General features: G+C 40.6%; 1 protein-coding gene across 3 annotated transcripts in view; it reads right to left on the bottom strand.

Moving 5' to 3' along the window:
- Positions 1-2498: 2498 nt before the first annotated feature.
- Positions 2499-25662, bottom strand: part of LOC149311698 (aldo-keto reductase family 1 member B1-like) — a 29077-nt gene continuing 5913 nt past the window's right edge. Inside the window, exons 2-10 of one of the 3 annotated variants that reach the window (XM_089527720.1) lie at positions 20715-20882; positions 18485-18601; positions 16027-16104; positions 15067-15189; positions 9186-9292; positions 8588-8669; positions 5929-6012; positions 4566-4648; positions 2505-2851 (exon numbers count right to left, since the gene is read on the bottom strand). In XM_089527720.1, coding sequence (XP_089383846.1) covers positions 2809-2851; positions 4566-4648; positions 5929-6012; positions 8588-8669; positions 9186-9292; positions 15067-15189; positions 16027-16104; positions 18485-18601; positions 20715-20882 — 885 coding nt within the window. In that variant the 3' untranslated portion in view covers positions 2505-2808. Of the gene's footprint in view, positions 2852-4565; positions 4649-5928; positions 6013-8577; positions 8670-9185; positions 9293-15066; positions 15190-16026; positions 16105-18484; positions 18602-20714; positions 20883-25662 lie in introns of those variants that run through there. The other 2 variants (XM_089527721.1, XM_089527722.1) reach the window with 2 other exon arrangements.

Here is a 25662-nt window from a genome sequence, read left to right as displayed (position 1 = left end):
TGTCTGTATGACTTCCGTACTATGGAAGATACTGTACCAGTATTGAGAAAAGGTGGAATATTGCTATTATTATGAATAGTATTTGGGGAGTACTGAAGGTCTGGATAGTAAGAGCTGAACTTACATTTACGTATCAAGGCATTTTGCAGCAGGAAGGCTCTTCTCTAAGGCTGTGGCTTCTTTCAAACAAGTCATGTTAAACTTTTTTTTTTTGCTTAGTTACAAGCTTGGCAGATAAAAGGAGTGCTGTGGGTGTAGTACATCTTTGATTTCACTATGGCTTTTCACAAGGTCCACCATGATATTCTTGTAGACAGTGCTACTGTTAGGTAGATTTGTAAACAGTTGATTGACTGAACCAGAGTAGTCACCAATGCAGTCTTAGTTCTGGAGAGTAGTAAGGTGCTTCAGCATTCTGTTTTGGACTTAGTGTGGTTATTGTCATAAACGACTTACCAATTTTAATCAGTTCCTCATCAGTTTTGCAAAAGACACTTAACCAGATGTGTGTGTTAGCTATTAGTCTAGGGAACAGTATTAGAATTCAAAATGACCTGATAGATTGGATAGCTGGACCAAAACTAACAAAATGAATTTTAACAGGGATAAATATAAGGCACTACATCTAGGCAGAAAAAACAACAATGAAACGCACAAATATAGGCTGGATAGCACCTGGCCTGAAATGCAATTTTAAGTGGCATCAACCAGAGTGTAGAGGCCAGCTCAAGAATAGTGCCACTCTATTCTGCTTTATCAGATCTTGCCTGGAAAATTATGTCCAATTCTGGGTATAGAGTTCAAGAAGAATATTGACAAGCTACAACATGTATAAAGTAGTACTGTACATGGTTTTCTCACTCTACAATCTCTCACCAATTTCAATGTACAACCAAAGGTTTTATTATTTGGACAGAGGAAGAATAACTTTTTCTGTGTTGCCAGCCAGCAGTAGAGCTTTAAATACACACACACACACACACACACACAGAGAGAGAGAGAGGGGGGGGGTCTGTAATTCAGAAACCTTTAAAATTCTGGATGGGGCAACTATATTAAAGTCTGCTTGCACCCATTTTTGAGAGTGGCAAAGAATGCAAAAGTTGGCCCACATTCAAGACATGAGGCCAATAGCTTTCTTCTACCAACAACCAATATTTAGTGTCATTCAGCCTTTGAACATGGATACATAATGTCCCCACAATAGTCAAATTATACATTAAATAATTTGGTTAGCAAATTCTCAGAATTCTTTAGGTTGGAACCAGAACTATTACAGTAGCATGGAACTGGTGTAACTGTTTAATGCAGACACAGTCCCATTCTGTTTTACTCACCTTAAAAGTACTTGCCTTTGACGAAACAGATTACCTGGGCAAGTCTGTAGTTTAGATTTCACCAGGATGTCCTACATATCACTATATGTAAAATGACCAATTTCAAAGCAAGGCCAGAATTCCTCATCTAGGGTGATTCACATATAGGTATGCATGTGCAGTTCATACCTAGTCTATTAGGTCAAGATTCATAGCAGATACCTGGCTCAGCTCTATTCTGCTTCCTGCCCCCCCCCCCCCTTGTACATTTTGAACTGGGCTGTGGTTGATGGACCGTGGGGTTCCAGTTAAAATTGCAGAGTAAACTCAACAAGCTTACACTGTGCTCATTTCAGCTGAACAATGCTAATGTGAGCAGAACAAGACTTCGTTGTTTGAAAATGTTCTAACATCGTTTTACCAGAAAGATCTTGAATAGAATGTTTTCTCCAGTAAATCACCAACAAAATCATGACAGTAACTATATAATTTTATTAGAAACAATACCATCAGAAATAAATACTTCAAATCCTTGAGAAATTACCCATATGGTAACTTTTAAAAACTAGACAATTGAAACCTTAAAACCCCAATATGGAGCCAAGACAAAGGGGTTTTCAGTAACCATAATTATAAACATAGAAACATTAGAATTTTCTTTTCTTTTTAAGTTGTTAACTTATAGAGGACCCGAACAGACAGGCCAAAATAAAGCTGCTTCGGGTCACTTTGGAGGTATGCTGTTTAAATGATACACACATCTTTTTAAAAAAATAATGGCGGGATACAAACCGCCATATAGTACGTATTCTATACGTACTAGGGTTAGGAAGGGGCGGTGCTTCCGCACCCCCCTAACCCTAGTACGTATAGAATACGTACAACATGGCGGCGCCCCTTCCACATGGGGGCCGCCATGTTTACGTACTGGACACATAGCGTCCAGACGTGTCGCGGCGCCTATGATGTCGCGAATGCGCCAGCGGCGCCTCGCGACGTCATAAAGGCGCCGCAAAGAGTATCCTGCCAATCTTTATTTTAAAAAAAAAACCATAAATGACACACACATCTTAAGAGGCCAGAAGCTGTGCCAAAGCTATGCTCTAGTCCTTAGGACTGGGGCATGGCTTTGGCGCGGCTTCTGGCCTCTTAGGATGCATGCATCATTTGAACAGCATACCTCCAAAGTGACCTGAAGCAGCTTTATTTTGGCTTGTCTGTCCAGGCCCTTAGTTGCTTTTTCTGATGGGTAGAGTAAGTAGTCCAACAGAACTTCAAAAGAAGTGGCAATATGGAACTCAGTGCCTTATAGCTCTGCAGCTGTCTTGATAAAAAATATTTTGCCAACAAGAAAGAAGGAGGATAAAATGCTGGTGTTCAAAAAGTACAACTTCTAGGCTGGAGAAAGCTCATATAGATGTGATATGGAAAGAACAGAGGTCAACAGAAACAGTCCACACTGTGGTTTGAAAACTTTCAGGACAATCAGATGTTAATATTCAGCTTTGAATGGATAATCCTTGTGGTTGATGGTCCTAAAGAGACAAAAAGGTTGATCAGAAACAACCATCAAACTTTATTTACACTTATGCCAATTATGGAATAAGTAGACAAAATGAGAACTGTGAATTTCTGACCAAGAGTAGGGAAATTTTCTGCCTACAGACATTGCCAAAAGTGCTCCCAAAAGGAAAAAGTCCCAAAGAGGCCATCTCTCTCCTGCTAGTTTTTAAAAACAGGGTTGTTCTCATGTTAGGTAGTACAGGGGCTCCCTGCAACCTGTTCAAAGGTGAACTGCCATTCCAGGAGGCCTTCAGGAAAGACAGTGCTTCCTCTTTTTATTCTGTGAGGGTTGAGAAAAGCTCTGGGGTGTATTCTTCCCACTCCTGCTATAGACAACAGCATCCTAAACAACCCATCCTAACATTTTCAAGTGATGTTTTGCACAGGCCTCCACATATTGTGACACTTGGAGCAAAACACAGCCTACCAGATGGGTATATATGTCCATTAGGTTGCTAGTTTTTGGAATAGGCAAGAATCTGGCAACAAACTACAAATTATGGCTGTTTGGTCACACGTAGACAAGGAAGAGGCCTAATACACCTAATAAATAGGTCCTTGCAGGATGAAAATACTTAATATTTTAATGAGGTACTAGTTCATACATAACATTTAGAAGGAGGGTCTAATGTTAAGAGAAATTAACTGTAATGAGACATAGAGTGAACTTCATGTGGTTATCCTCTCTACACCTTTCTGCCCTGTTCACAATATCTATTAATCTACTAAGGCAGAACATACAATGCTCCCAACTGTGGAGTGAGCTACATCAGAGAGACTTTGAAAAGGAAAAGTCTACTGTATCTTCAAAATATAGATAAATACTGGGTAGGAAACAGGTGAGCAAACATTTCTATCCCATGCTGTTGGATTACTGATGCAATAAAGAAGAGAATAAATGCTTTTTGGGATAGAGGTGGTTTGTTGTTGTGTGCCTTCAAGTCTTTTGATTTTTGGCAACCCTAAGGCGGACCTACATGTGGGTTTGAGAGAATTAAGAGTACCTCTATTTATGTTCAAAACACAGTGCAGAAATAATCTAGTATTAGACCACTTTAACTGCCCTGGCTCAGGGCTGGGGAATCCTGGGAACTGTAGTTTATTGTGGCACTGGAGCTCTCTGACAGAGAAGGGTTAATGTCTCACAACACTACAGTTTCCAGAATTCCCTAGCACTGAACCAGGGCAGTTAAAGTGGTATCAAACTGAATTATTTCTGCAGTGTGTTTTGGACCTATATTTGCCACTAGGTGCCCTTACCAAAGTAACTTATCTGTCTTTCACACTGCGTTTTTTCTTTGAATCATGTGAAGTCCTATCTATCCATCCAGACAGTTTAACACTTATTGTTATCAGTACCATTCTTAGTTTCCTGGTGTATTTACTAAGTGCTGCAACTTTTTAAACCCTCTGTTGCTGATTTTACTTTTTAGTATTTTATCTTAGCTTGCCTGTTCTTCTATTGCTTATATATGTTAATGTACTTGTACACTTCCCAGTAAACACTGGTCACTGGATGCTTTAAAAATAATTCTGATTATTTGTAATAAAAATAATTTGTAAGCTGCCCATGCCCAAATAACACCTTTCCAAAACCAGTCAGTGCTGTTCTATACTGATCTTGATATCTGAATTAGATATTGAGGGTGCAGTCCTTTTTAAAGTTTTTCAAATGTTGCTACTTACGTGCTAAGTGCACATATTCTCCAGTTCTTGTTAAAACTGAGAATTGTTTCCATTTCTTGCTTAGACAACTCAAAGTCAAATACCTGGAGGAAGAGGAGAAGAAATAATAATAATTATAACAATGAATAATTTACTCCCCCCCTTTTTTGCTCCCATTACCCCCTTCCGGAAGTAAAAGGGAAAAAAGTATATATTATGAATTATGGATCATATAATTTGTACCATGTACTATGTAAAAATTAAATTTAATTTAAAAAGTAAATAAATAAAAAGAAGAAATAATAATAATAACGAGTTTCCAAGGAGGAGGGGAAAAGGAGGGGCATGAGAGAAGAATTCTGGAAGGTTTGCAGGTTTCCCAAACAAAATTTATAACTGTGAAGTCGAAGGCTTTCATGGCCGACAGCCATAGTTTTTTGTGGGGTTTTCGGGCCATGTGGCCGTGTTCTACAAGAGCTTTTTCCTGACATTTCACCAGCATCTGTGGCTGGCATCTTCAGAGAATGCTGGCATGGAAGAGAGTGGGGTATATATATACTGTGTGACCTTTGGTTGGAAGGAAGTGATTCACGTGTGTTGGTTTGAGGCCTTGCCATTTAACACAGACCAACACACAGATTAACATGTAAATCACTTCCTTCCAACCCACGGTCACAGTGTATATACACCCCACTCACTTCCATGCCAGCATTCTCTGAAGATACGAGCCACAGATGCTGGTGAAACATCAGGAAAAAACTCTTCTAGAACAACAGCCACACAATCTGAAAGATTAACAAAAAATATACAAATGTATAACCATTTCCTCCCTCCTAGTTTCCATATTCTATCCATCTTATGATGATAAAGTAGCTTCAGGAAGAAGAAGCAAACTGAGACCTCAATACTATTGTTAGTCCCAATTTAAATAGATACATTGAATCAATGGGATTAACCTGTGAGTCGCCTCACCAGTAAACAACTAGTTCTATAAAATGTATTTTATCTGGGTCTAATCAACAAGATTGAGGACAGAAGCATCCTTTGAAATGTTTGTGGTTTCTCAGGCAGGGCTGTAGAAACTGCATCGTTGGGACCACTTTTTGTATAGCTCCTGAAGCTGGAGGGGACCCACCCACTTATCGCTATATCCTTGCTTACCAGATAGATTATTTGGGGGAAGGGAGAAGAGAAGGAATTTTTTTTAGATTCCAAGTTGATCCCCATCATTCCCAGACAGCATGAGCGAGGACTGCTGGACCTCTAATCTGGCATATTTTAGGGGACAAATTTGGGTAAGGGTCGCTTATAGCATGACAGATCCTTACACTCAGTTACAGACTCAGTTGTTTCTGGTGGGAGTGGATGTTATTTTTCATCTTACCTTGAAATTTTCCTCAATTCGTGTAGGGGTGACGGATTTGGGAATCACAATCACATTTCTTTGGATATGAAACCGGATCAGGACCTAAGAGCCAGGATGACATGAGATAAACATAAAACCATTCTCTCCATAAACTCTCTACTAAGGATTTTGAAGGTTTTTTTCAACCCAAAGACAGAATCAATTTCAGAGAAGTTCAGAGAAATGTTATTATTTTAGTTTAGCCTTTTTACTTCCAGAATCAAAACTTTAGACATTTCAAACTTTTTTTTAAAATCCAGTTTCCTCACTCATGAACTACAGCTGTGTGCATGGTTTTAAAAACTTTACAAAACTTGTGTATATCCTGCTTTAAGGCAGCATTTAATTGTTCACAGGAGCCATTGTGATGTGTTTACCTAATAATCAAAAACAGTACAATAGATGCTTCTAAAATACACACCTTATCTCCCAAAGGAGATAATTTTTTAATTTATTTCTAAATAAAAAATTGAGTACCTATTGCATAGAAACACATGACAACAGCTTGTGCTCAGTATTGGGAGTTCCTCAGACTAAACTGAGCTGTTTGTTTGTGATAGTCTGTTTTGTATTTCTGGTCTGTCAAATTTGTGTTCAGAAAATAGAAGGGGTGGTGTCATTTCAGTTGTAATGGGTAGGAGGAGATATGGCCATGGTGGCAGAACAATCCAATGGAGGAGAAAGATGGAGAAGCTTCTCGAGGCTGTTCCTCCTTCTGGTTCACCATTCAACCAACATATTCCTGGCTACTCTTGTGGAACAACATCAGATCACAAAGTGCTGCTGCTTAATGCCAGGCCAATAACTGGGAAGAGCTGTATGATCTAGGACAAGCAAGTTGACCTTGCATGTACAACTGAAACCTGGCTAATCTGAAGACAGGTGTGTCTACTTGACCCAGTTATGTCCACTAGATTTCCAGATGCAGCAGCAGACAAGATTTGATGGGCGTGGTGAAGGAGCAACATTGATCACTCATGAGACTATTCTTCAACTGAGGTGTAAACCTGACAATAGGACAAGGAGGTGTGTACACCTGGAAATAGGGCAATGAGACAGGATGGGGATTCTGTGGTACTGTCCACCCTACTGCCCAGCTGTCTCCCCACCAGAGCTGCTGGAGGTGATCTCAGAAGTAGTGTTCATCTCTCCCAAATTTATGTTGGGGAATTTTAACATCCATGCCAAGGCATCCTCATTAGGGTCAGCTCAGAATTTCATGGCTTCCATGGCAACCATGGGCCTGTCTCAATTAGTATCTGGCCCTACACATCTTGATCTGTTTTTTGCTGGTCAGGATTATGGTGATCTGGAGGAAGGATATTAACCTTCATCAGAACCCACCCTCCTATATTTATATAGGTTAGTCTCTAATTTCCCCTAAGTAAGGTCCTAGAGCGAGTGGCAGAAACACAATGTCAGGCTTCTTGGATAAAACAGACTAACTGGACCTATTCTAATCTGGGTTCAGGCCTGGTTATGGGACAGAAACAACCTTGGTTATCTTGATGGATAACCTACCATTGGATGGGGGAGTGCATCCTAGTTGGCCCTCTTGGATCTTTCAGTGGCATTTGATACCATCCATCATGGTATCTTTCCAGATCGTTTGACTGATATGGGACTTGACATTGCCTTGCATGGGTTCCAGTCTTTATTGGCTGAACATTCCCAGGGGGTGTGCTGGGGGACTGCTGGTCAGCCTTTTGGCCTTTAGCCTGTGGGGTTCTACATAGGTCAGAACTGTCCACTAGGGTTTTCAACACGAAGTGTCTGGGCAAGGGCATCCGAAGCTTTGTGGCTGGGTGTCATCCAACTCTATCTCTTCTTTACAACTGCTGCCAAAGGGGCTGTGGTAGCAATAAATTATTGCCTCAATGCAATAAAGGATGGAATGCAGATGAATAGACTGACCCTTATACAGACAAGACAGAAGTGCTGCTGATCAATAAGAAAACCAGCTGGGATTGGAATCACATCATATTGTAGATAGGGTTGTTCTTCCTATGAAAGATCAGGTTTGTAGTTTGGGGCTGCTCCTGGAAAGCTAGGTTTCTGCGTTGGCCTTTGTCTAGCTCTGGCTGGTACACCAGCCTCCCTTTCTTGGGGAAGGCAAATCTGGCCAGTGATTCATACCTTAGTTATCTCCAAATCAGACTACTGTAGTGCGCCCTTATGAAAACTGAATGGAAGCTTTAACTAGTACAAAATGCAGCAGTCAGAGGGTGTCAGGTGTGTATTTATAGAGACCCTATAACAGTGGCATTGCAAGAGCTGCACAGGCTTCCAATTTGCTTCTGAGTTCAGTTCAAGGTGCTGGCACTGAGAAAGCCCTAAATGACTTGGGGCCAAGATATCTGAAAGATTGACTTGTCCCATATGAGCCTGCCAGATATTTGAGATCTTCAGAGGAGGCTCTATCGCATGTTCCAACACTTTGTGAAATTAGGTTAATGGATAATATGTAATAGGGCTTTCTCTGCAGCAGTAACTAGACTGTGGTATTCTTCTGATTGTACCATCTTCCCTCATGTTTCTTTTCTCCTTGAAAAAGGAAGGCTTTATGCTGTGTTTTATTTACTTAGCACTTTCAACCTATTCAATTTTCTCCCAATTAAGCATGCTTACTCATGTTCACCTGTGCTGCAGTTTTATTGTGCTTAGCAGCAATCTCTTTGATCTTAGGATCATCCAGGAGCGATGGATCTTCTGGCTTGGCCCTAGGAAATATGAACAACATCACACTTCTGCACCTTTAATGGGAAATTTCTTTACAGGATGCCACCCTCTATCCCTCAGTATCCCTATGCCACAGTTGTGGGTAACAACAAATTCAACTAAGGGTCCCCACCTCAAAAGATGGGGGTATATGTGATCTATGTGTTGTCAATATCTGCCTCACAAGACAGCAGTAATGAAAGGTTTGAACACGTGGAAATCATATAGAAATGTGAAGCATTATTTTTAAGCACAGGATTCCTCTTCTGTGCTTCATGCAGTCCTGTTACAAATTGCTTACAGACAGGATTGACACTCTTACTGCTGTTATCATACAGAGTTATCATCTAGTACTCAGGTTTTATATCGCATACATTAGTTATCTTTTAATCTCCTTTTATTACCCATTTTCCCATTCGGTTGTGTTAAGGCAGGAGGAAAATTCTGAAGAGCTCTGAACCCAGGACGCAGTTCACAAAATACTAAAGAGAGGAAGGCAATCAATCAATGTTTCTCACCATGGTCTGTCGGGAGAGCCAAGGGGGCTGTATGCTGTCACAGAGACCCCTTTGGACTGGCAATAATTGATCAACTTTTCCTGAGTAAGATATGGGTGGCATTCAATCTGCAAAAGATTTGCAGCCAGTTTTATTTCACATATCTTCATATACTTCCAGCATTTATTTCTTACATATACTCAAGGCAGCTTGAAATCAAAACAACAGAATTCACAATAGTATTAAAAACAACCACCACTAAACAGGATTTATATGATAGCAGTGATCAGCTATGTCTGCCTGAGGAACATCAGTGGCAAGTTTCAACAACTGTTCACAGTCAAAGAGGCAAACCACTTTTTTCAATCACACCTTGCCTCTTCTGAAATCCACACAGTGTTATCTTTTAAAGAACCCCCCCCCCCACACACACACACCATTACTGGCCCCTCAGGGTTCACTCTCATTACCAAATACTTTTGTTGGGGTGTAATCCCAATTTTATTGTTAACAGGATTTTCAAACTTGATTCATGTGTTGTTGCTTGATAAAGACCACACACTCCTCCCTTGTTGTTAAAAACAAGCTTTATAGCACTTTTGACTGGACAAATAAATTATACTTAACTGCCTCACTGAGATATGCTGTACTACTCTAGGTCACCCAGAAAATGCACATGACTGAACCAAGTCCTGACTCTTTTGATTCAAACCTATTAAAATAGAACAGATGGGGCTGATCTGGATTTCATACCTAGTTTTATGGGACAATAACCAAGTGCTTGGGAGAGTGAATATACAGTAAGTTACATAGCCAGGACAAGGAATCCAAAGTTCAATTTCCATGTTAAATAGTTTGAGGATTGAAATTAGTGGTCTTTTTGTTTCTTTATAAAAAGGCATGAAGGATTAAATTTATTCTGTGGAAGGAACGGGTTGGAATGACAACATGTAAGCCTGAAGGATGTAGACCAAGCATGATAGAACACTATGTTTGAGTTTTCCCCATAAACAGAAAGTCTAGTCACTGCCAACAATCCCAGTGCATAGTTATTCTATGTAATACTATTTCCATATTTAGACAACAATCTTATTAATTTTCCTATGGAATCCATATCTCTCAGTAAATTGATTTTCTCTTTGACCCAATGGAAGGATCATGATACGTAAAACTCAACAATGTATTGAGTTCTTAAACCAAGCACTTCTAATTTGTTCCATTTAACAAAATTCCAACAATTTAAGTGTGGACTCTTGGACAAGGTCAGCAGAGCATCATATGCGTACTACAGGAATAGCGCAGATACAAGCATATTGGCAGCTGCTGTAGGATTTTGGAGAACTGCAGCAAGTTTCATTCATCTTAGGAGAACTTCCTTGGGGACAAAATACCTCATAGCAGCACCAGAAATGGCCAGTGGAAGTTGGGGACCATGTCCATTCACAACTGCTAAAAAGGCCAATGCAATTTTAGGCTGCATCAATAAAAGTATAGTGCCTAGATCACAGGAAGTAATAGTGCCACTATATTCTGCTCTGGTCAGGCCCCACCTGGAATATTGTGTCCAGTTCTAGGCACCACAATCTCCCTCTTTGAAGGTCTTTAAACAGAAGGCCATCTGTTGGGGGTGCTTTGATTTGGATTTCCTGCATGACAGGGGGTTGGACTGGATGGCCCTTGAGGTCTCTTCCAACTCTATTATTCTATGATTCCTAAATCACCACAATTCCCAGTGCTATTAATGATAGCTGTTAATGGAGGGACATGATCTGCACCCTTGTCTAATCTTGATAAAAGTGACTTGGTCCAGGAGAATGAAACCAGCTATAATTGCTTGTAGTCTTGTTGCCACACCAAAAAGGGAAATGGATCAATGAACTGAATTTTTGTCTAGCATGGGAAATGAAAGAAAGCTGTCAAATATGGATGGAAATAAACAACCACACTCAAGAGCTTCCATGTAGTTTCTGATACAGTCAGCAACAACTTGATACATGTTTTATGCTATGCCTGTCAACCAGTCAAGTCTTGGTGCTTTGCTTATTTTGGGGGTGAAGGTGGATCATTTAACTGCTATTTATGTTACAGAGGAACCAATGCTGCCCAGGCCAAGATACGTAAAAGTTTAAAGGAGGAGGGAGGACACTAGGCTTTCTCTAGTTGTAACATAAATTCAGGCATTATGGCCAGGAGGTAGGATGATGAACTCTTTTTCTCCATTCCTCCCTTCCCATACTTCTGCTGTTGAATATTGGCAGTTTATGAAAAGAAAAATGAGTAAAAACAAACAATAAATAAAAAACATCTTGTATCTTGTCAAATGTGATTTTTTTCCACCAAGCATTAAGTGCAAAGAAGTATCTTCTTACAATAGCATGACTGAAGAAAGGGGGAGGGGGACACAAATCATCATTCTGTGGGCCCTAGTGTAAACTTTGAACAAAAAAGCAAATAGCACAGTGGCTTTTCCAAACCACATACACAATGAACCATAGTATCAACAATATCATGCTTCCCCCTCCCCATGTTCTGTTGGCCAATGGCCCATACACTTGCCCATCACAATACAACACAAGAGAGGAAAATTGCCTGTTTGGGCTACGTGATCTGGAGGGTCCTACCAGAGAAGCTGGCTTTGTTTTCTGGACTAAAATGCAATGAGAAAGGCAGCTGTGTTGGCCGTGTGCACTACTGTCAGCAACTGGGCTGGTTTTCACTCATTGTGCCAGCCCAGAAGCTCTGGCCAATGCCCACATCATATTTCCATTGCTCACTCCTTGACTAAATGCATCCCAGGGGATAGAGAGGCTGGGTAAGAGAAAAATGAACTAGTCATCCTCTGAATCCCCTAACACCGAAACTTGGTCCTGTTTCCTTTTTGTTTGACCCCTCCTAGGGAGGTCTGAAAACCAAAATGGTGCAGTGGTTTGAGGGTTGGACTATGATTCTGGAGATCAGGTATTGAGTGCCAGCTCAGCCATGAAACCCACTGGGTGACCCTGGGCAAGTCACATACTCTCAGCCCAAGGGGAAGGTAATGGCAAACCTCCTCTGAACAAACCTTGCCATGAAAAGCCCATGATAGGTTTGCCTTAGGGTCACCATAAGTAGGAAATGATTGAAGGTACTCAACAACAACAACAACAACAACAGTCAGGTTTAGCTCAGCCATTAGGCAGAATGAAGCAGCTGTTTTAAGCAGCAGATTTCAGACATAACTGAAGGACAGCAAAGTGTTATTTATTTTCTAAAATTATTGCAATCTTATTGTTAGGTGTTTGGAAGATTTCCTCTCTCAAGTTCCAAAATAAACTGGCTGGCTGAGAATCAATAGAATAAACTGTGCTGAGAACCTATTTTGCTGGCAAGCTAACACAGGTGCTGAATAGCCCAGTGCTAGTCAACATCTTTATCAATGACTTGGATGACAGAATTGGGGGCATACTTATCAAATTTACAGATGATACCAAATTAGGAGGAATAGCTAATACTCCAGAGGACAGGATCAAAATTCAAAACAACCTGACTAGACTAGAAAGCTGGGCCAAAGCTAACAAAATGAAATTCAACACGGAGAAATGTAAGGTACTGCACTTAGGGCGGAAAAATGAAATGCACAGATATAGGATGGGGGACATCTGGCTGAACGAGACTACGTGTGAAAGGCATGTAGGAGTCCAAGTAGACCACAAGTTGAACATGAGTCAACAGTGTGATGCGGCAGCTAAAAAGGCAAATGCAATTTTAGGCTGCATCAATAAAAGTATAGTGTCTAGATCAAGAGAAGAAATAGTGCCACTGTATTCTGCTTTGGTCAGGCCCCACCTGGAATATTGTGTCCAGTTCTGGGCACCACAATTCAAAAAGGACATTGAGAAACTGGAGCATGTCCAAAGGAGGGCGACTAAAATGGTGAAGGGTCTGGAAACCATGCCCTATGAGGAATAACTTAAGGAGCTGGGGATGTTTAGCCTGGAGAACAGAAGGTTAAGAAGTGATATGATAGTCCTGTTTAAATATTTGAAGAGATGTCATATTGAGGAGGGAACAAGCTTGCTTTGTGCTGCTCCAGAGAACAGGACCCGGAACAATGGATGCAAGCTCCAGGAAAAGAGATTCCACCTGAACATTAGGAGGAACTTCCTGACAGTAAGGGCTGTTTGACAGTGGAACACACTCCTCAGAGTGTGGTGGAATCTCCTTCCTTGGAAGTCTTTAAACAGAGGCTGGATGGCCATCTGCTTTGATTGAGAGTTCCTGCATGGCAGGGGGGTTGGACTGGATGGCCCTTGTGGTCTCTTCCAACTCTATGATTCTATAAATTGTACTGGGTAAAGTTGCATAGTTACTGGGAGCTTATTTGTAGGCTCAGCTGCAACATTTTTTGAGGAGACTTCATGGAAACTTTCCATACATCCCAGGTATGAAATTTATATATAAATCTCACCAAGTTCACAGACAGACCTGGCCAGGTAGCAGCACTAGAAATTAAAATACTTGTTTGAAAGAACAAGCCAGACAGACAGGCAAGGCAACCGTAAACAGATACGGTTCTAGTTGGACAGACAGGCTGTTTTTAGAAAGTAATGTTACCCCATGCATCTCTGTCACACAATACTTTGTTTTCAGTATGCATTGCTCTTTAGGGTTTACACTTAGGGTCACAAAGTGTAGATATGTCAGCTCACATTTCAATCACCTTTCCCCCACACTTTTAAGATGAGGACAAAGCAATCTTTAGATGCTGTACTATTTTTATAATTATTTAATGGTGGGGAAAAAACAGATAGACGACTTAATATGTTTATATATCACCACCAAAGAAAATGGTTTTCTATGTGGTCTTATATAAATACAGGCTGTGAGTCTGTATATGTTGTATAACTTTATGCATAATTTGCTATGTAGGTGAGATGCTATGGAACCCTCCTAGTGACTTATGAAGATGTTTATTGGGCATTAGAATGGGTTTTTCTGATGTGCATCAGCATTCCCTAGCTGGCATTCCAATGTGCACTGGGAGTACCCAATGAGCATCGATCCCAATGCACAATGGTCACTTTGCTGGCTCTCCTATGTAGTAACATCATGGCAGCTCCTTGCTGAATATGGACTGCTTGGTTCTAATTTCTGCACACACAAGTCCACTTACAAAGCTAGATCCCATTCTGAATTCCACCCTATGTATATAATTATTTCCTGAGCTCCCCACCATGAACAGATTAAACTTGTGACATTCAGTATCTGAACTGGAAAGTTTAAAATATAAAGTGCTAAAACACAAAGTTAGAATATAATGACTGCATTTGTATGTCACAACAAGCCATGGTGTGCTTTACTGAATTCTGGCTTATTGTCATATATGAATCCCACTCACTAGTCACAGACCATAATCTGAAACCATGATATGCCATTAGTTTGAAAGCTCCAATTTGTTTAAATTATGGCTTGTCATAATGTCTCAGCCCACAACCATGGCTTATACTGACCTGATTCTCTAGCTGCTCACCAACTGCTAACAGGAAGTAGCAAAAGGGACATGAAAGAAACCAACCAGAATATGGATAAGCCACATTAGTTTAGTCATCTCCTGTACAACTTGTGGCTCAACAACAGAACAAAACACCACCAAACCAATCAGCACACAGTTTATATGCTATTTTAGTATCCACAAGGGACAGGTTTGTTTTTCTTTCTTTTATAAAAATGTATTTGTTTAAAAACAATTAAACAAAGAATTCCAAGGAACTGGAAATGATACAGTGCAATGGTTAAAATGAGTCATCAGATGTATTCTACAGGCATAGATATATTTTTAACAGTGACTTTAATCACCATGCCTTTCTTCTATAAAGTAATCCCTCCTTCTAAGTGCCTCAGTTTATATTAATAGGCATCTTACCTGGTTATTTGCAGGCTTGTGCTTCAATCCAGGCTTGTTCAAGATTCTCTCGATCTGTTCATGGTTGAAATTGGAAACCCCAATGGCTTTCACTAATCCCGCATCCACCAGCTCTTCCATTGCCTTAAGGTACACAAAAGGCCAAATGTTATCATATGACACTTTCCTTCCTGGGACTATACTATTCTGGGAGATGAGGAGGAGATAAAGTCCATGCAACATTAACACTACTCTTCTCTGTGGCACAGTATGATTCTTCCTGAAGAAAGATTATATGAGACCCATTTAAAGACTCAGCCATGTGATAATACAACAACTTTGCATCTCCTGAATCACCTGGCATTTATTAATCAATAATAAGTCCCTAGCATTCTGGTTATGCACAAGGATTTTGGAGTTAGTCTTAAAACAAAGGCAAGTATCCACTCATTTTGTTCAGGGCATAAGGATGTCAACCAGGCTGCTAAACAAGTTCAGCAGAATTAGTATGAATATACCCTAAAATGAGCTGGCCATGACATATGGACAATAGATCCCAGTTGTTCAAACTTTCCCTACTCCACAGAGTAGGCATCTGGCAGCCTCCAGGTGTTTTCTTTTTCATTGTAATGCCCATAATCTCCAACCATTTGTCATACTGGTTGTGGAACATGAGAATTATACTCAAAAATGACACTTTATCTATCTCTTTATGCATGCACACTCTGCTCCAAATAACTGGAACAGGAATAGTAGTGTGAGGGGGAATCAACAGATTTCCGAAGCAGCAATAATGAAAACAACACCAATTTTCCTATTTTCCTCTGAATGGGGCAGAGAGAGTGAATATGCATGCAGTAGCATTTTAAATCAGGGCCATTTCTTCTCCTGACACTTCATATATATTTGAAATCCTAAACTTACAAAACCTTAGTGGAACTGCATGCAGAACAAAGAGAAACCTTTAACTGAAAGACGTACCTCCCAAGTATCTAGAAGATTTGCGTTACTGGGTATGATCATGCCTTTTTCATCAGTAGGAAACAGATCATCTCCAGCCTGCCAATACAGAGCAAAAATGAAAGTGGGTTTCCTTCCAAATATAAGAAGTCAATTAAAAAGAAGTCAGACAATTATTCTAGCTTTGCTACTCAATATACTTTAAAATGGAATGTGTTTGGAACTAAAGCTGGGACTGAATGAACACAGACAGGTGCTTTATCCGACAATTGAATTGCTATTCCCTCACTCCTGTGTTTGACACTGAGCTGCATGCCAAATGGGGCAGTTTTCAGCCGTTTCCAGTGTCCATCAGCTGGAGAGAGAAGCAACAATAGGACTTTGGTGATGTATTGCGCACAATCTGCTCTCTGGCTTCTTGATGGTCAGAAGTCCATTCACTAGCATGTGCTCCAGCTGTTTCTAGCCAGCAATCAGCTGGAAGTAAGGGAGGAGCAATGGGGCTATGGGTTACTGATAGGTGCTTTAGCAGAACTGCCCAGAGACAAATGAAGGAATGGCTAGAAACATGATATTTATAAAAGAGATTCTGGTGGTTTTCTTAGGAGACTCTGGTGCATTACAGACTGCCCAAAATGAGTGGTCTGCCACCGCTGCCATTTGCAGCACAGAGGAGCCCCAGCGTACAAACCGCGTGGCTACTCCGCGCTGCAAATAGAAGCCCCAAAATGGCGCTTCTCTTTGCTGCATGCTAATGATGGCGCGAGGCGCCAATGGCACTCGCAGCATCATTTGTGCCACACGACGTGCGGGCGCAACGTGTCTGCTACGTCAAGATGGCGGTGCCCTTGTGGATGTGCGCCGCCATTTTGTACGGGCTCGGTCCGTATTAGGGTTGAGGGGCATCAGGAAGGGACGCCCCTTCTCAACCCTAACACGCCCCTTCCTAACCTACTAGCCTAGCCTAGCCTTCCTAACCTAGCCTAGTCTGTAACGCGCCTCTATTCCACAAAGCTTATGCTGCAAAAGCACTGCAGTTTATTTATTAAAATATTTCTATGCTGTCATAGGTCCAAGGATTTCTGGACAGTGTACAGTAAGATCAATTTGAACAGTTTAAATTGCTTTAAAACAATTAGCATACTAAGTCATTTAATGTTTAAAACAGGGCAGTTTAAACAAGTTAAATCAATTTAAAAATGACTCAGATGTGCTAATTTGGAAATTAAGTTATGCCCTTGCTGATTGCTTGTTCCTGTGTCAGTCTTAAACAACAGCCTCTTAAGGTCTCAGAAGTGGATCACAGCAGGACCAGTCCACAACTCTAGGGGAGAACATGGGGCTAAGAACTGAAGAACTGCCCTGGTGGAGCAGACTACTATTCTTACAATTATGGATCTTTCCTTGTAATCTAATAATTCCTTAAATATGGTCAGAAAGGGCAATACATGGGCCTCCAAATATTACTGGACTGTAACTATCAGCATTCCTCACTACTGGCAGGATTGATTAGGGCTGGTGAGAGTTGCAGTGTAACATCTGGAGGACCAAACATTGTTTACATGGATGAAGAAACTTTAAATATTAATTTTAATGCCCACTTTTGTATGTTTACAGCAGAAACAAAGAAGGGTGTGGTGGGAAAATTTAATTATTTAACCTGACCGTCAGTCTCTGATTCCTATCTAAATATCAAGGATTAAGTTCTCCCAGAGTCCTCTTCAACTTAAAGCCATATTTCATAAATTGCCTAATACAAACATTGGCTTTTTAAAAACAGGAATTTTTTGTGTAGCCTTTTCATTAAAAGGAGCCCTGGTGGCGCAGTGGTTAAATGCCTGTACTGCAGCCATTCACTCAAAACCACAAGGTTGCGAGTTCAAGACCAGCAAAAGGGCCCAAGCTCGACTCAGGCTTGCATCCTTCCGAGGTCGCTAAAATGAGTACCCAGACTGTTGGGGGCAAATTAGCTTACTTGCTAATTAGCTTACTTGCTGTTCACCGCTATGATCTTTGGAATAGCGGTATATAAATAAAACAAATTAATTAATTAATTAATTATATGCTCAGGACCTATAACCAACAGAATATTAATACAATTTGTTCTATATCATTGGTGGGGAATCTTTGACTTTCCAGATGTTTTGGATTGCAATGTCTACACTCCCCTACCATTGGCCAAGCTGATGGGGTTTATGAGAGTTCCTGCCTGAAACATCTACAGCAGAAGTAGGTATCATGTTTTTAAATATGTTGTGAGCTAACTTGAGTCTCACTACTGAAAGGTGAAATAATGATGATGATGATGATATCATGTGCACTTCCAGCTGTTGGACTGCAAGATTCCTATGTGATCTAGAAAGTCAAAGAGCTTCCACTTCTATTCCAGATAAATGATGCTTCACATGCCAACAGCCATCCCAAAATCAGCCAAGTACTATGTAAATTTTACCCAGAAAGTGGAGGCAATTCAAAATACCTTGAATCCTACAGGCCAGTGAATAAGGTAGAGGTCCAGGTAATCTAGTTTCAGGGCTGCAAGAGTTGTTTTACAGGCACTCTTCACCAGGGCCTTTTCATGGAATGTGCACCAAAGCTGTAGGAAGGGAGAGAGGACAAATTAACGCTATTCCTTGATGCCCCCCCCAGCAAAAGACCTATTACATAAACAGGAGGAAATGGCTCAATTTCTCCAACAAGACTGCAGAGCAAGTTCTGCCATTCACTTCACAATATACTCAAGTGAAGAGCCAATCTTTTGAAAAAGGTAAGGATTCAGCAACTGCACTTGATTTTCATAGCTCAATCACAGCAAACATCCAACAAAATCTGACCTGTATATGGCAGAAATCAATTGAAAAATCTGAACACCAATTTGTGTCAGAGTACCCCTCCCACTATCAAACCACATTTATTTAAAAGGAAAAAGTATATCCAATTATAGGGTTGCTATCATATGCTTGCAATGAGTTCTTTACAAGATAAGGAACATTAAATTGAAGTGAGGAGCGTTACACACGCGCCGAAGGGGCGTATTAGGGTTAGAAAGGGGCGTATTAGGGTTGAGAAGGGACGTCCCTTCCGGGCGCCCCTAAACCCTAGTACGGACCGAGTTCGTACAAAATGGCAGTGCCTGTCCACACGGGGGGCACCATTTTGACGTCGCGGACGCATAGCGTCTGGACGTTGCGCGGCAGAAGTGACGCCGCAAGTGCGTGACTAGCGCCTTGCGGTGCCACTTCCGGGGTGCAGAAAGAAGCACCATTTCGGCGCTTCTTTCTTGCTGCGCCCGGGAACTGTGTGGTTTGGCTGCTGCGGTTCCCAGACGCAGCAACCGGCAGCGGCGGCAGAGTGCCCTTCTTGGGTGCTCTGTAACGCTCCTGAGTCCCAATAAGATGGAGCTGCTATTTGTAGGTGGTTTGTCTGATCTGAGTAGCTAAATTACAGAGACTAATGGCCAAATAAATCTATTTATCCTCCTATGTACATTGTAAAAAAGGTGTTTCCAGCATGGTATCCTCCAGATGTTTTGGACTACAATGCCCAGAATAGCTAATAATCAGAGTGATGAGAATTGTCCAAAACTTGGATTGCAGAAGGTTCTTATAAAGGAGCATTCAAACATACATCCCCTTTGACACCAAAAAATACATGAAGAAACCTACATTCTAATTTTAGGGTGAAAATAATACACTGCTATAATGAGGCAAAATGATCACATCCTAAACTAGATTCTCTTACCACCAGGGCTGGGGAGTAGGAATAAGAGGTTTTTACAGGAGTAGGAATAAGGAGTAACAAATTATATTGCACTGAGGAAGGGACTAGGAGGCAAAGAGAGACATTTACACACACACACATCAGCCTTGCAAAGCAACTGGGGAGTAAGAGGAGTAATATTAAGAAAAAATATCTTACTCTGGAGTAGGACAAGGAGTAATCCCCAAATCACCACTACTACCCAGCCCTGCTTACTACCACAGCTGCTTACCTATCTTGTGAGCAATGCATAAGGAAATGTCTTCAGTCACCCTTTCCTAAGATCAGAAAATGAGCTCTTTCATGTTGCACCTGCAGGACATTTTCAGTAGTGACACTGCAGTTGCAGAATGTAAAAAGCTTTCTCATCAGATCAACTCTTCTCAGAATTTCAGCTATTCACATAAAAAAAAAATCACTTCTGACAAGCATCCTGTGCTCACAAATTTTGTTGCTTTAAAGTACATTTTGTTTAGAGCAGTTTTATGATGGTTGTATGCAACTAGCTTTTGAAGTCCTGGCTCCAATATTATATAATGTGTGATTGCATCTCTGCATACAATCAGAAGAATACATCATGGGGAGAAAATCAGAATTACATAAACATTGTTATTACAGTCGGTCCTCCACATTTGCAACTGTGACTTTTACAGCTTTGATTATTCAAGAACTTGATTAATCTGTTCTCTCTAGGCATTTGTAGGTCCTCCAGCACAACTCTATGCTCAACCTCCAGTGGATGTTGACCAAAGAGCTGTGCTGGAGGACCTAGACATTCCTAAAGAGGTGTTCTCCCAAGTTAAAAAAATGGTTTTTTGTGATTTTCTCACTTTCACAGGGATACTACAGCCTTAAGCTCAGCAAATGGGAAAGACCTACTGTAGTTATTTTTAAGACATTTATACACAGCAACAATAGGAGGGGTAAGCAAAAAATGTAAATATAAATACCTTGCTGACAACAAAAAGATCCTCACGCTTTACAACCCCTGCATTGATTTTCTCTTGGATTCCATTGCCAACTTCGTTTTCATTTTGGTACACATAGGCACAGTCGAAATGGCGATATCCCACATCGATGGCCTTTTTCACAGCCTCTGCTACTTTTCCTGGTGGAGACTAAAGAACATTATGTTCAAGTAACATGCTTTGTTAACTTGTTCCACCCACTCCACATCTTTCCCCCACAGTGCTTTTTTTATAATCTCATGTATAATAACAGTCAGCACAAAGAGCTAGTACTGATAATGCTCATTCAGAGTCAGCAGACTTCATGGGGTTTTTTGTGTTAGCTGTGGATCAGGTTTTAAATGGGGACAAACTATCCAGCTTAGCATGCTAAATGACATCTTGCTTCCAGAGGCTGTACACAGAGAAGCATCAATAAAACCTGCTTTTCATCTTGCAAATAAAAAGGATGCTGGAGTAAAGGAACACATATAACGACTTCCAGTGTAAGCACTAACAAAATCCACAACATGCACACCAACTTCAAAACCCAGTATGACACTGTGGTTTATAGCCAATGACTAATAATGGTTTATGAAAGCATACTACTTTATCATGGATAAAGAAAACAAGTGGTGCTTAAGTAGTATGCTTGCAAAGCTCAACTGCACAGGGTTTTTGAGTAACCAAATGATAAGTAGAATCTGTCCAAATGCAATCAACTCTTTTGCATGAAATGTATGCAAAGTAAGTTATTCACATTTATCACAGTATTGATAAGGAGTGTGAAGTGTAAGTTGGAGAAATAAAACAATAGGGAGGATGGAGAGATATGGAGTGCCTTGTGGATATTTTTTTTAATTTATGATACCTGGATGAGGGCATGGCTGATAAGTAATTGGAACAAGCACTTTTTGGCAACTGAAGATACACTAGACAACATTTTTATTCTAGGTGTCATGTGGTATTTATTATGCCTAATTACAATCAATTCAATCTGACTTGGGTAATTTACTACACATGGCTTTTATACTACAATTAGACTTGGCAAAAAGGAGCACTGACAATTCTTATCACACACGGCCGCTTCTGACCTGTAACTGCTGTGTCCCTTTTCACTGACAGGGGAAACCTGTCAATGAACTCGTAACTGCACAAGTTGCCAGGTTCAAAATGTTGCTGCCAGGACAGCTGTGATATTGGCAGTCATGCAGTGTCCGTGTCTCCTCCTCTCCCCCTTCCTATTCCTATGCAAGCAGATTCCTTGTATTTTTCTATTTCTTTTGGGGTTTTTAACACTTCAGTTACAGAAGCAGAGCTCTGGATTTGCATGAAAAAGTTAAAGTAAAAATGAAATAACTGAAAGGCATGCAAGGTAGGGTGTAAGGCAGGGTTAAAGGGGATTCCAGAAGAGTGTGTGATGGCCCAGCTGCATAACTGCAAAGTAGTGCAATAATGGCTGCTCTGAAACCATTATGCTTCTATTGTTTTAAAAAACTGACGCAATTGCTGTAAGAATGGGGCTTGTGCAGTTATCTCCTTGGTCAGTTGCATTTATTAAGAAAAAGCAATGCTCTGTAAGCATTGTTTGCAATTTGCAACAGGACATCCCTATACATTCTTGAATTATGAGTGGATGTGTTTATTCAGGCCTCTGGGGGATCCTGACTTGCTGTGAATGAGTTTCATGCTGGTACAGCAGTGTACTTACTTCTTTTTAGCTTTTCCTGAGTAGTGTGAACAGCTCTAAACATAAAAAATAGTTGGTTTAACATTATGACTGAATTTTGAAATCTGCTCTTTACAAGCTAGGATTATAAATTAAGCTTTCGTTCATGGTTTAGAGACTCCAGCTGGTTTGTTTAGCTGGTTGGATACAACCGTGATTTTATGAACTAGTTTTGTGCACTCAGGTCCAAAGCTGACAAAAGAAAATATGTAGAGTGAAATAAAGAGGAAATTTGAGATGTCATGAGCTTGCAAAAACTTCTAGTCTAGAACAATCTTTCAAGCCTCTGGGCATGTAGCTAAACAGCAAAACAGGAACTGGCAAATAAATTGCAGGTCAATTTGATTAAGGATGTCTAAGCACTGTCTACCTCCAGTACTAAAAGGCTGAAATGTTTATCAGATAAATGGATTAGTAGGAAATCTTGCAAAGGACAGGTGAGCCCTACAGCAAAAGATCCTGCTTATGAAATTATCAGTCACACTGAGAGCTTTGAAGACATTTTGCTACCTGAGTTCGAACAGAAAATGCTGCACTACACCCACTAAAGTCAAGGTGCACAGTACTGAGAGTCAAACCAAATTATTTTGATACACTATGCGGAAAATTATGCAAGTGCCTCTCCTCATTCCTACCAGTAAAAATACAATAAGAAGAAATCTAAAATCAGCAGCCTATCGCAGCTGCCTCACTCTGCCTATTGATAGGCCTGGACCTGTCTCCAAAACTCTCCATGTCTCCACCAGTTATTTACACAACATTTGCACTGTGATACTAGCTGATTAAGAATTATGAGGGTGTGTGTGTGTGTGTGTGTGTGTGAAACTGCTTGGTACACATTTTCAGGTGGAAACGTGAATATAGTTTCTCCTACATGTCTCACTTGGAAAGTGATTTGGAAAAAAATAAAATCCAATGTCACTAGCTAGCAGAAGGAAGTGGTAAAGGCAGGGGGATGGTTTACATCAGTGGTTTTTGAACGGTTTCCCTAGTATGTGAAACTATAAGGGGTTTCTAAAAAAGACATAGCAGGTGATAGGTTCCCCCGGAAGACTTTTTATCCACCAATACTGATCTTGTGCTGAATGCTGTAGGATAGGTGTCTCACATGTTCAGTTCACCTGAGGTCACAATATTGTCCTAGACCCATAACAATGATTCCCAAACTTTGGTCTTCCAGGTGTTTTGAATTTCAACTTCCAGAAGTCCCAGCCACTTTGGTCAACAGCCGGACATTCTGGGAGCTGAGGTCCAAAAACACCTGGAGAACTGCAGTTTAGGAACCTCTGTCCTAGATGCTCTCTCCTGGCCATAATCTTTTCTCTTATATATACTGATAAAATAAAATACTAATAGCAAATTAGGTTCTTGGAACTACAGGTCCTTATGATGGCACTTAGGGAATCAAAAGGTTTGCAGGGAAGGGGTCAGGGAAAAACATTCTATTGGGAGGTGAATGCCTAAAACACATTAGTGAGTATGGGCAAGTTTAATGTTGAGAGAATGGTGGCTGCTTGTCATTCTGGACAGGTGGGGAAACTACATGGAAAAGGATTTAGTTACAGTGGGTCTTTGTTATCTGTTGGGATACCAGGATTCCCCATGGACAGCAAAATCTGTGGATGCTCAAGTCACATTAAACACAGTGGCGTAGTAAGATGGTGTCCTTATATAAACTGGCAAAATCAAGGTTTGCTATTTGGAATTTATACTCTATTTTAAATATTTTCAAGCCTTTGATCTCATGCAGCACTGGAAGGTTTAGCAAAAAACTTTTGCTGAAAATGAATTTGGCTCTCCTGAGGGAAGACTTTGCTTGGAAATGCTTGCGAAAAAAACACTGCCGGGATGGCACAGCTGACTGACTACAACACAGCATTACCAACAGCTTCCTGTTTAGAGACACCTTCAGCTCCAGAAAGGATCAGTATGGGTGCATCTGCACTGCAGAAATAATCTGGTTTGACACCACTTTTAACTGCTATGGTTCAATGCTATGGAATTCTGGGGATTGTAGTTGGTTGTGGCACCAGAGCAGAGCTTGTTGAAAGGGCGTTTGTCATTACCCTCCTCTGAGGCTGAAAGAGTGTGACTTGTCCAAGATCATCCCATGGGTTCCCATGACCGTGTCAGGATTCGAATCTTGCTCTCCTTTAGTCCAACACTCAAACCACCTTACCATGTTGGCTGTCATGTCTGTCTCAAGTTCCAAATTTTACTCAAAAGAAGTCATATCCAGGAACATATCTGCTTTGCTAAGTGAGGTATTCCTTACCCAAGAAAACTGTATGGAATTCATAGGGCTGCCATAAATTGACCAGTGATTTGAAGGCATACAGATAAACAGAATATATATATATATATATATATATATATATATATATATATACACACATACATACATACACATACATACAGACACACACACACTCACTGGTAGCAATAGGATCTATCATTCTGGAAATTCCCATAGCTGATTATCCTGGGTTTTTCAGGTTTTTTGGTAGCTCCCTATCCCCCAAAATTAATCAGATGCATTTGAAATTCATGTGACCAACACAGATTCAACCCATGTTCTACCAGGATTATTTACACCATCTGAATAAACTTTAAACTCCAAAACTGCAGAAATAATCCAGTTTGAGACTGCTTTAACCGTCTTGGCTCAGTGCTAGGGAATCCTGGGAACTGTAGTTTGTTATGGCACCAAAACCCTGACAGAGAAGGCTAAATGTCTCACAAAACTATAGTTCCCAGGATTCCCTAACATTGAGCCAGGTCAGTAAAAGCATTCTCAAACTGGATTATTTCTGCAGTGTGTTTTGGACCTAAATTACAGTAAACCTAAAATTTGCCATCATACAAATCATTGAGGTCCAAAACTCACTGCAGAAATAATCCAGTTTGAGACCGCTTTAACTGCCCTGGTTCAATGTTAGGGAATTCTGGGAATTGTAGTTTCAATAGACATTTAGCCTTCTCTGTCAGAAAGCTCTGGTGCTACAATAAACTGCAATTCCCAGAATTCCCTAGGACTGAGCCAGGGCAGTTAAAGCTGTCTCAAACTGGATTATTGCTGCAGTGTGTTTTGGACCGTAGTTTGTTTTTTGGACCGTAGTGTGTTTTGGGCCAAGGTTGTAATATAGACGTCCGTGTTATGATTTTAAGTCATATGTTGACAATATTACAGCAATAAATTGAAATCAATCAATCAATCAATAA

The sequence above is a fragment of the Sceloporus occidentalis genome, unplaced genomic scaffold (assembly GCF_023333645.1).
Source record: "Sceloporus occidentalis isolate IW3139 unplaced genomic scaffold, rSceOcc1.0.p SCAF_5, whole genome shotgun sequence".
Taxonomy (NCBI): Eukaryota; Metazoa; Chordata; class Lepidosauria; order Squamata; family Phrynosomatidae; genus Sceloporus; species Sceloporus occidentalis.
Note: the sequence above shows the minus strand (reverse complement) of the source record. Positions and strands in the feature narration are given on the sequence as shown.